At 30.8% G+C, this 12,810-nt stretch overlaps 1 protein-coding gene across 6 annotated transcripts in view; it reads right to left on the reverse strand.

Moving 5' to 3' along the window:
* The window catches only part of LOC144853711 (dystrobrevin beta-like), a 48,995-nt gene that overhangs the window by 22,783 nt on the left and 13,402 nt on the right, over window positions 1-12,810 (reverse strand). For 5 of the 6 annotated variants that reach the window (XM_078711492.1, XM_078711491.1, XM_078711490.1 and 2 more), the window contains exons 2-6: window positions 6,360-6,464; window positions 3,583-3,663; window positions 2,859-3,072; window positions 2,012-2,097; window positions 1,162-1,316 (exon numbers count right to left, since the gene is read on the reverse strand). In XM_078711492.1, the coding sequence (XP_078567618.1) occupies window positions 1,162-1,316; window positions 2,012-2,097; window positions 2,859-3,072; window positions 3,583-3,663; window positions 6,360-6,464 (641 nt within the window). Of the gene's footprint in view, window positions 1-1,161; window positions 1,317-2,011; window positions 2,098-2,858; window positions 3,073-3,582; window positions 3,664-6,359; window positions 6,465-6,823; window positions 6,986-12,810 lie in introns of those variants that run through there. The other variant, XM_078711493.1, reaches the window with a different exon arrangement.

The raw sequence follows: 12,810 nt of genomic DNA on the forward strand, positions 1-12,810 counted from the left end.
AAAACATTAAAATATACAATTATTTTCTTGTTATATTAATTAAGAGGAGAATATTCATTAGCGACAAGTCATAATGGATGCTAGCTAGAGAACTTGTTTTCTTAATTGTCATAATAAAGAAATATCTATTTTTAGTACTTGTGATTTAACGCAAAAATATCAAGATTAAAGGCTCACATGTATATTTTTGTATCTGTTTGTTGCATTGATTTTGTATCTGTTTGTTGTCTATATATTTATATATATATGAATACACTTATGTATGAACATGGTGCCACTGTTTTAAAGGTGTATATTCAAAACATATTATTATATATAGACACAAATAGTAATAGTACATGTCATATTGTTGCACTAGTAATGTATTCACCCAGGGTGCATGAGATACATTGTCAAATATAGTGTAGAATTACATTTTATGTCAAGTTTGCATTCACAGACACAGTTCTTGATGTATCATACTTCCAGATAAAAGCAATGCCTGTTTTATATTGTAAGGAACATTTCATTAGATGTGTTTAGGTAAAAGCTATTTTATTTTAGCATGGATATTCAAAATACAGTTACGTCTACAATCAATGTAATTATATTCTCAACAGTATTAACCAAGAAAGACAATTAAACTAAATTTGTCAACACAAAATGTCACTGTTTATACAACAAAATTGTCCATACGTTAAAACTGCTTATGCATGGCCATTTTTATCGAAATTCCACAAATGATGATGGGCTATGCTCGAAACACATCGTGTTAATAAATTGATATATATTTATATCAGTTTAACTTGAATTTTGAATATATGTTATATTTGCCACAATGTAAATAAGAAAATCAATGGATGTGTGGACATTTCTTGAATTTATATATAGTTCATGTGTAATAACAAATATAAACCCAAGGAAAAAGAAACCAATCCTATATAGAAACAAAAAAATCAACACACTGCATTGCAGGTATAGTGGGACGGGTGTGGGTATGGAATGTAGCATCTAAAGTATCTGATTGGCCGATGTGATTCAGCAAAATTCGATGGTCCCTTTCGTGACGATGAATGCTTTTTGAACTGTGATTCTAGGGTGTGTGAATAACACAGTAAAATTAGTAAAAAAAGTAAAATGTAAGGAAGTGTAAAACAATTTTTTATATTAAACAAAACTTACAGGTCCATTACATATTGCCTTTGATATGCTGTCATTGTAGCCAAATGATGGTCCCTCAAAGATAGCTGTTGGTATAGCTAGTAGATACCTAATATAATCATCAAACTTGGAGTGAACTAACATCCCAGATGGGTCAGAAATCTGCTTAAAAATATCTGAAAATGATATAAAAATAGACGACAATGTGTTATGTGGTATTAAAGATATATTACCTACTGAACAAATCATTTTTAAAATGTTTTTATTTTACGGTAAAAGTAAATAACTTTATTCAACTACAAAATAGCATATTATTCAAAGTTTGATTTTATTCATCTTTATTTTTCATATTTTGGGGAGCACTTTACAGTGTTGCATTAGTTAGAAAAACACAGGTCTTTTCAGTGGCTACTACTGTTCCACCTTGTATTTATACCATATTATAGCTCCATGCTACACTGTGCTACCATGTCATGTTGATCGAAGTTGCTTAAAAAATATTAATAAAGAAAACACTATATTGCAAGATTCTACTCATCCCATGCATAAAGAATTTGAGGTGTTACGTAGCAGTAGACGTTACTCATAGGTTTCGTAACGTAATAGGTTTTTTATCCAGCTGCCATTCGGGCACTGAATAAATATACCGTACGAGAGTGATGTGATGTGTAATTGTTTTTGTTTTTCAATTCTTCTGTTTTTGTATATAATCTCAGAGCAATTTTCCACTGATGAATGAATGAACGAAGGAAATATACACTTCCTATAAAAATAACCAGTTTGATAAATACAGCTTTTTTGCATTGGAACATAGCTTAATTGTGTTTGACCTCCAACAGAGTTGATATCTTTATACACCATAAATACTTACACCTGAGTTTGTCTGCAAGCTTGCCAGCTGCCACCGTACTAAGTAACACTTTCACTGCAAAAACTGGAATCTTTCCAGAACCATCTCTGTGAGAACAAAAAAAAATGTATTAAGTCAAATAATTTACTTGTATTGCTTTTAATAAGGAGTTTTCAATTTGTGACTACCTCGGAGCTAGTCATGTTAATAGATTATGCAATGCAGAAATATTTAAAAGGTATAGTATAATTATTATCCTCAAGCTTAGTTGGAAGCTGAGAAAATGAGGATTAAGCCTTCTACGGACACATGGCAGCAAGGATATGCTTCCTTACTTGGGACCACTGTTGATGCACAATTAAATGCAACACTCTATATTTCAGCCATGTTTTGATCTGGGTCTCTGTGGTTAAAAAAGCTAAGCTGAACTGACTCTACCTCTGCATTTGAGAAAGAGCTTTAGCTCAATCAGTTTGTAGGCAGTCTGAGCCTAAAGGGTATACCAATAGTATTCTATCCTACTACGATGTGTGCTGTTATTATTTCTATTGAATAATGTTACCATATTGCTAAGGCTTTAACATGTTAACGGCCAGTGACGAATATACTCGTTCATTCGCATGAGCCAGACTCAGGCGTTATCTTGTAAAGTAACTCTGCAAAAATGCTGTTCACACGACCCAATAGGAAATATTGTAAACATTGATAGCGCTAGGGGTAGTACTACTAGTAGGAACCATTTTTTTGCTGTGGAAACGAAACTGTCATGGCCCTCTCTCTATTTCCTTTGCACAAGAGACAGAACCAGAAGGCAGTGGCAGTGAACATGTTAAAACAATCACTTTGTTTTGTTACAATAGTGACTAACTTATCATAGGCAGCCATTAAAAAGCTAGTCAACATTCTGATAGAGCTATCAACGTCGATTGAATGTGTTGTTGGTAGTCTTTTGTTTAATTGATAGTAGATACTGGAAATCACGTTCTCCAAACTGCTACGACTTAAGTCTTCAGAGATAGACATCTTGTTTAAACCATTCTCCCTAAATGATTCTATAATATTCCAAAGGTCAACTACATTTACTGAAAATAAGAAAATAAAAACATGTTACAGACATGTAACTTGTAAAGTTGTATTAATACAGTAAGCCCTTTTGTTGGGACACCCATAACCAGGGGACACCATTATTAAGGGGACATGAAAATGAGGAAATATGTTATGTTTACACTACTGCCAAATCTTACCCAAGGGACACCCCTATTCAGGGGACACTTTGATGGGCCCTGAAGGGATAAATTTGACTTCATTACTATTTGGTATATTTAGTCAAATGTTTTAGTATATTTTTTCTAAATCAAGGACCAGTAAAAACAACGATTTTGATTATGCCAAATTATGATAGCATTCTTCTCTAGACACAAGAATACCCATTGGTTTCAAATTAAACTAGCCCTTTCTAAAAAGTTTTGTATTTTGGGTTTTTTTTTTATAGACAAAGAAGGAAGGTATCCGTTATTCCCAAATCAACTCAAGTTTAAGTCTCTTTATAACGTTTATTGTGAATTTAGTTTACAATTACAAAAATTACTTACAATTGCACTGTTTCTGAATAAACCTCAATTTGCATGCCGTCCGGTATGTGGCAAACTTTATGGCATCAAAATCTTGATTTCCTATAAAAGAAAATAAAAATGTCTTCAAATGTTACCACTGTACATAAAGTTTAGAACTTTACAAACCAAAGATAACTTTTTCATTATCGGAACAACTTTCCCATGGGTTTACATAGGACACATAGGAAATCAACTTTACTGATGAATATGTTCCATTATATTGTTTTAATCTTTCTTTTAAAAAAATATATACTCAAGAATAAATATTGTTCCATGCCAGAAATGTGTTACTCTAAGAGTTTTCAAGTTTTCACCAAACCATGAAAGCCCAGTGGTCTAATAGTAGGATGTCCGCATATTAAACTTAAGACTCCAGGTTTGATTTTTTCTTCTTCTCATTTATATTACAAATGTTCTCATCTTATTATTTATAAATTAATTCTAAGTATATCACTGTCCAGTTTATAATTTGCCTGAATGTAAATGAAATATTTGCACACTAGACAAGCCAACTGACCAACAAATCACTAATTCAAAGAAAAATACAATCAATATTTGGAATGCAATTGCAGCCATTAAAGCCTCATTACAGTATAGACAGAAGACGCATTACCAGACATCACACTGTATTTGGAAATCCTTCATCTTGAATGAAAACTCAAATTATCTATCTTTGCATAATATAAACATCTTTGAAAGAAAGAATAATTTAAATTCTATAATTACATATAGAAAGAAAGTACAATTGACCAAATTGATGCTAACAATGAAGAAGAAATAAATTGAATCCAGGAAAATTCAACAAACGACAAAATAATATCAGTAAAATTTGGTTTTTAAATTTGTATTAATGTTTATTTCATATGGAAAAAAATACTGTAATGAATAAACCTCTGTCTACACTATCAAAATGTTATGTAACAAAAAAGTGTGTGTACAGTACCAAAATATGGTAGTGATGCTTAAATATGGTAGTGATATGACATCATCATGTCCAAACATGGGCAAGTCACATTTTTTTGTCAGTGTTTGATTGTGTAGACAAGGCTTAAGAAAAGTTTTATTATTTTTAAAAAATAGCGAATATTTATTTTAAATATTAAATACTTAATATATAAGACTTTGAAACAACTTGAACTCGTCACAACATTCAGAGGTGGTGAAGTATGCTGTTTGTATCTTAGTGTAGAAGTAGAAGATTACCAAATTTAAGTTGGCTGTATATGGCACACCTCAAGGGTGTTTTATGTATGCGAAGACGTGTGGTCGCATTTACACGCCTCAAAGAATAAGGCCTGAATACAGTACAATGCTATCAATTGTAATTTCAGTTCTTCTACAGTTTATAATACAACTTTATAGGCAAATTTCTAATTATGTATTAAAATAATAATATTGTGTATAATATTACTATATTAAAAATTAAACCTGCAGTAAATAAGAAAGCTAATGTAGAACACGAAGAACAACGTCAATCTGCCTTGAGGATAGAAGCCGATAAATATTTATGATAAATCAATAAAAATAGACAATGATGAAAGAAAGTAGTGAGTAACTACTGTATAAACTCAATTTAACGATGTACTCTGATATACTGTAATAACAAAGAACAAAGAACGGTATACTATGGATTATGAGATAATAAATAAATTCCTGTCATTTGATTGGACAATTGTGGGTTACATGGTGTGCAATAGTACGCACTATTGAATGGTCGTTCAATGGTACTTTTTTTCGTGTACGGAAACAAATTCTTTTCGCGTTTGGAAAAGGTTATATTTCATCATTCACCTCATGCCATTATTTGTACCATTACACTCATAAACATTCATTATTTGTATACTAAAGCATAATACCAATTCTGATGAATGTTGAACATAGAATGATAATGATTGCATGATTATGATAATGATCTGAAAGTTATTAAATTAAAGAAATGGTCTTCTGTAGCATGACAGACAGATGGTAGATGGACAAAAGCTGTCACTTAATGGATACCAAGAAACAGTGTAAATACACCAATAAAGACTTAAAGATGGCACCAATAACAACTACCTATAGTAAGATGGCATGATGAATGTTCCCACCCAATTCAGGGTCGAAGCCACAAGGTTGGAAAGGTTTCAACAACTTTTTCTCAGTGCCTTGAACAGAGATTGTTCCATTATCTTGTGAAAACCCAACCACTTTTTTTTCACTGCAATTGGTAACATGGATGAAAACATCTCAAAATAGACAGTTTATTGAGTCAACTTGGAGAGGTTTAAAGCCTGCAGTGGGATGAAAATTGCTAGCAATGATGATGATAATATGTAGATGTGTAATATTTATAATGATGAGTATGATATGATATGATGATAATTGAATACGACAGATGATAATTTGATATTTAAAATAAATAGAACAATTATTTATTAGAAAAGTGTCATTAAGCAAGAATTGAGATGTTTTGACCGACTCAACGAGAAACTTGCCAAGGCAGATATAATATACATTCCTTTCAACAATAGTAAAATGTTTGGCGTAAATAACTCCTAAATTCATCATATAGAACAAAGAGAATGTTAAGATGATTGTAATAATATTAAAGAAATATTATATCTATTTTTATGAAAGCAATTATGAAATTCTAATCCAAATCAACAAACTCAATGACTATATGACCATGAATTATGTAAAATATGTAATGTGTCCTTTGCAATTCATCAATTTTCCATTTATTTAATTAATATTGTCAAGCAATCTAGTATACTTACTCATCTCCGTTAGAATATGCTTAGGTCCACTGCTTTTCCGGCTGTTCATGGTATCCGAGGAGTAGGAACTGCTACCTTCCGTGCTATTATTCCGATGGATTGATCCTATGGGAAAATGAAACGTGACAATTATAGTTGGAGCACGACATCGCAAAGTTGTCTGCATGTTGTAGAGGTATACTGATGTTGTTACACTGTATAACGTATGCTACAGAATGTTTCTATTAACAGCTCTATGGTAAATGCCAAATGATACAATCTACATAAGATACTCAGTCATAATTCAATGTTAATCTAACCATTGGACAGAAATACTTTCGGGTCCATGAAAAAATGTTAGAAGCTCAAGTAGTATACTTCAAAAAATACTATTCGAATACCTTAAATTCTACAACTGTCAAAATATTATATATAAAAATATAATATAATTTACAAAACACTTAACTGATAAATTCTAGGCCTACCTTCATACATATTAAAAGTCATTTGGTAAAAATGCTGAGACATGGAGCTATAAATCTAAAGATTTAAACTGTACAAATGCAAGGCGTCAAAAGCAATGTCAGTCTTATGATGAGATATTAATAAGAGATCCCCTTGTTTCTTGTACACAATACTGTTAGATATTTATAAGAGAAGGATCTGACTACTTCCTTTTCATTAATGACTGATTATTACATTGATTATAATGCATCCTTTCTCTTTAGGATGTAGTTTCGTTACTATGGAGATGAATAATTACTGGCATGATGTCGACTAATCAAGTGTTTTGTCATTGAAATTGTTGGTGTTTACTTGTATTTTGAGACAATGTCTCAAAACAATGATTATTTGCTGTTTTTATATCAATTTTCTAAACAAAAAAAAAAGATATATTGTAGTATTATCACTCATTGGTAATCCTTTAAGCTCTGTCTACAGTTTGACAAAAAAAGTGTGATGTGCTCAAATATGGTAGTGCTATTCCCAAATATGGTAGTGATACGACATCATCATGTCCATATATGGGTACATCACCTTTTTTGGTCACATAAAGTTTGATAGTGTAGACAAAGCTTTTAGGCTTTGAAAGTAAGTCACTGGAGTCACAATACCTAAAGAAATCACATTGCCAGCATACAGTATTAGAAACTATTACCTTATGTTATGCCATTTTGCGAAAATTACAATACTTGCATTACATAACAATAATTGTAAAAAAAAAAATAAAAAAAAAAAATTATTGATTTACCAAGGACTTGTGTCCGAATTTAACCTAAATTTGGGGATGGGATTATACTCATCATGCATGGGATTATACTTGGGTCATAGATGGTAGGCCTATAATTATTAAACACCTTACAAAAGTTCTACAAATGGACTGTTTTGGAGTACCGACGACATCTATAACCATTTCACTACACTCTCAATCACAATAGAATGGAGGTGATCATTTATGGCGCAATGAACTTGGTCAAACACATTTCTATTTATATAATTTATATAATCACATTATAAATTTAAGTAGATTGTCATTCTTGTTACAATATTCTTTAAACTATAAATATAATAATTATTGCATGCAGCTGTGTTTCATAGCAGATTTCATATTATTAATTTTTTTGAATGTAATAATCATATGACTACGACAGTATAGTATACTTTCATTAAATGTTTACTCATGCGTGAAAATTATGTGAGAATAATATAAACATAGTGGTGGTGATGAATACTTAGGTCATGTCTTAGTCATAAGATTAACATTAAATAAATGAATATCATTTTTTAGGCAATTTTGTTTGATTTATCAGTCAGTATAAACTCATTCTACACTGTGGCTTCTCAACATATGATTAGCATAGCCAATGCATGCCTTCACTTTCAGTTCAAATGCAATCATTATTCATTCAAATCATCAATAAAGATACATATGAAGGGGACATGAAATTCGGGGACATATTTGGACACACCAAAGTGTTCCTTTAATAGGGGTGCCCCTTGAATTGGGGTTGGATGAAATGAGATGAGTTACCAATACCAGCACCAATACCAACGGTCACTTAACATTGAATTGGCCAATATGCCACAGAATATACAGCATTCAAGAATTAACTATATTCTACATGGGACAAGCTACGCGGTTTTCCGCTTACTGTTACTGCTTGTCTGTGTAAATTGGCCTTAAAGCTGGCAAGCCAATAACAGTCAGCCATCTCAACCTAATGGATATTATGATATTGAACCGCGGCATAATCCATTCACATGGTAGTGGACAATCTAGATGCACAGTACCGTCCTGTTGATAGCTCTACTTTCATTAACATTTAAGGTCAGGTTTTCTCATAAATGGAAACAAGACTTGACAAATGTTATGGCGCTACCAAATGCAATTATTTTGAACTTTCAAAATAGGTGGGTGAGTTGAAATTGATAAAAGAGTTTAAACGGTCAAATTCGAATAAAGGAATCTTTAGAAAGCATGAAGTATGAAATGTGCATAAAATCTCAATCATGTTCCTTGCCTGTGAACTGTTCAAATTAACCAGCAAAGACCTTGTATAAGAGCTCATCATGTGTCCACAACTCAACATGCGGCAAGTGCTTCACTTGAAAAAGAGATCTGATTGTGCACTATACAGGGGCTTAACGATAACGCATGGATAACGAATTAAGACGCATAAAAAGTATGCTTAAGATGTATCACAAGTGAAAATAATGTACGAAAAAGAGGCAATATTTAGTAATTCAAGGATTTTACAATATTTAAGTTATCTACTTGTAGTATTAAATCTTGGAATGTCATATTCTCTATGTCTTCAACAATACAAAATATATATTATATTCTAAAAAAAAAATGGTTACAACATTGATATTTATTTTACAAAATTGAAATCTATATATGACCCATTCATGTCAGTGACTTCTGATTCAAAAAATAGGTTTGTCTTTGTTTGTCTTGTAAAATGAAATGATTTTTAATTTTTTAAATTTATAACCCAAAATTGAAATTAATTCAATAAGTCAACTTTTGCAATACTAGACAGGTTTTGGGTTGGCCTAATATACATTGGGTCTGGTTTCTAGAGTTCTATAAAATTAATTAATAAACAAAAAAAAAACCCTCCCAAAAAACTGAGATTATAGACAGTGACACAATACATAATCACTGACTGTACCTTATGTATTACATAATCATAAATCAGATAGAATAAACAGAGTATCTAAATAAAGAAGAAAAAAAAAACATTTAAAAAAAGGAAATTAAAAAAGCTGTAAGCTTAACTTAAGATTGTTTAAGGAATGTTTTTTAACTGGTAAAAAAGGAGAAAGGTCTGGTTTTCAGTTCTGGGGTCCGGTATTAGGAGAGTACAGTAATATTGCAAGAAAGTCAAACCTTAACCCCTGTCCACACAACAAATGGCCAAAAACAAGATTGGCTATAATACATTAAAATTTTCAGTTGAACTATTATGATTTTGAAATGTGAATGCAGTACTATTCTGTTGAAACATCATGGAGGGAGGAGATAACAGTGAAAGGCGTTAAAAGTACGTTAAGAGACATTTACTTTACGAAAAATGTCTTGGCGACATGAAGGTGTTAAAACACTTTCTGAATACTCATGAGAAAACTATTAACACATAAAACAATTTGTAAATGAACAACTATACCATTGAAGATTAGCAGTAACAGAATGCTGATTAAAAACATAAATTCACTTCAGTTTCGCGAGCAAATTCATAAATACAGTACTTGACAAATTTTTTAACTAAATAACGTAAACAGCATGTTAAATTGCAATTTATATGTTTTGAACTATAAACGTCATGCTTCTTTCTAAATGGACTGTTTTGGTCAAGTAAAACAAATGCACACATTTTGTATTTGGCCATTTTATTCATGCTTTTTCGTCATGATTTCTGTTAAAAATATTTGATAACCAACCAGATATATTTAAAACTCATGCCTGTACCTGAGCTTTAAGTCAGCATAATATATAATTATATTTTTTTTACGAAGACTAGGATAAAATAAATTAAAGTTAAGACCATTTTTGAATAAACTCTCTCATGCATGATAAATGACTTGTCTATGGTGACAAATGAGCGTAATCTTCTTAATAGAAACATGATAAATTATGTACAAGTTGTCATGGTTACGACAACATTACATTAAACAATTTACGCCTTTTGTAATGAAGTTTGTTGAATGTTTACATACAGCACAGTACTCATTCACATTTAATGCATTACCATCAGAAGTAATATTAAATTGGCTCAGAAAATAAAAATGCACAAAAATAAATAATGTATTTTGCGTTATTGTACTTTTTTTTCAAATAACTTAAAATGCAACAATCTGCTTTAAAAACAAATTGAGACTATTTTTTCCAGAGTATCATCAAAATTATGACAATTTTTATTTAATTTATTTGACAAAAAAAACCAATAAAAACAGAAAACAAAAGCGACATACAGTAGTAAATTACAGTATAACTCAATGAGTCTATAAATTATAAATATAAATTTGGTAATTATGAAAGCACTATTTAAAATAACATCTAATTAGCGTATACACATTTATGATTCCAGGATAAAAATATAAAATTAAAAAACAGCAGTATTACTCCCAATCAATGTAGAGTGACTGTCTAAATTTAGAGATAAAGGTGTTTAGAGAAGGACTACAGAATCTTGAATTGATGAAAAATGGGACTGGGAACTGGTGAACTGCAGTGTATTGAAGAGCAACTGTCTGTGCAAAGGGATGTCTGAAGGAGATATATTCTGTGTACAATACATGACAATACAGTTATTTTTTAGCATAATTTCAATCTTATTATGATTATACATAATAGATCAATAATAATCAAGATAAATTCTACATTTACTGTCCTTAATAATTGTACATGATAATCTATAGTGATGTTAATTTTGTATTATATTGCAAACATTATTGATGAGGAGTATTGTTCTTTTTTTTAGAAAATGGGAGAACATTAGAGATTTATTGATCGGTGTATAAATACAATTAACATCATATTTAAATCAATGCCAGTGTAAAGAGGTATAGTTTACACAAAATTGCATGTCTTGGGTAAAATAAAATGTATAATAATATAAAATTCCACTTTCTTTAGTTGAAAATTATCATTTAGTTGAGTTTCTCCTTTCTAAATTTGAATAATAGTCCTATAGACAGTACACAATAGACCAAAATATGACTTCAATTCAACACTTTATGTACTGTACATTTTTAGTTGGATAAAATAATAAGAAAGAGAATACAGCACAGGTTTTTAAAAATATTTTATGGGAGAAATGTGATGATAGTAATTTGAACATTATATTTCTCTATATTTTATTTATTTTTTTTATCATTGATAAAAGAGAATTATTGATTTGTGAAAGATTGAAATTTCTTCCAGGATGTCATACTTTCGAGTGTTCCATTTTGATTCAACTTTTTGCTCATACATGTAATTCCGATTATTAGTCATAAACATTTTTACTTAAAAAGAAACATATTGATTTTGGAAAGTTTAGGATGTTTAATTTTATATTTTTTTGATTATATTTTGATTTTATTTTGGTACATATCCCTGATATCAAAACTAAAAAGCATATTCAGCTCTGTCTACACTATCAAACATTATGCGACAAAACAATATGATTGTCAATAATATGGATATGATGATTTCATATCACTACAATATTTAAGCGTATCACTACCATATTTGGGCACATCACACTTGTTTTGTCAAACTAGTTTGATAGTGTAGTCAGAGCTCAATAAAAAGCAAAAACCTGATATGCTGTAGCAGTACCAATGTTGTTGATTGCAGGTCATACTAACGAAACCCACAGGGTATCGTTAGTTTCCATAATTTAAAAATACATAGAATTATTGATCATTGTAAGTGAACGCATTGTGATCATTATAAGTGAACGCATTCTGATAATTATAACTGAACGCATTCTGATCACCTTCATTTCCCTATTGTATTATATAAGTCAAAGGCATTCATGCACAAATGATCATTAGACTTTAACATAATGATCTTCTTCTGTGTCTTGTCTTTGTGAATGTTGACTTTAAATTATGGTCGTCTCCCAGCCTGGTGATAACTATACTGTACAGTTTCATGAGTTTTTCAGTTTTTATTTACAGGGAGTCTTGGAAACATCAATGGCAAAGGTTTGAATGAACCTCCTTTTCAAAGACACTAGCAGAAAAAGTGATCTATAGATCTACAGATTGTTGCTCCATTTGTGCAACAAAAGAATACTACTGTACTGTGAATGTTTACTTTAAATTATCATCTCCAGGCCTGAACTATACTTTCAGGGAGTCCTGGAAAAAGACAAAACTTCCTTTTTCCTGAAATGCTCTTTTCAAACCAAAGACTAGGAACTATTAAGCTCTGTCTAAACTATCAAACAAAGACGATCACAAAAAAAAGTGTGATGCA

This window comes from Antedon bifida, chromosome 10 (assembly GCF_963402885.1).
Source record: "Antedon bifida chromosome 10, ecAntBifi1.1, whole genome shotgun sequence".
In the NCBI taxonomy this organism is placed as follows: Eukaryota; Metazoa; Echinodermata; class Crinoidea; order Comatulida; family Antedonidae; genus Antedon; species Antedon bifida.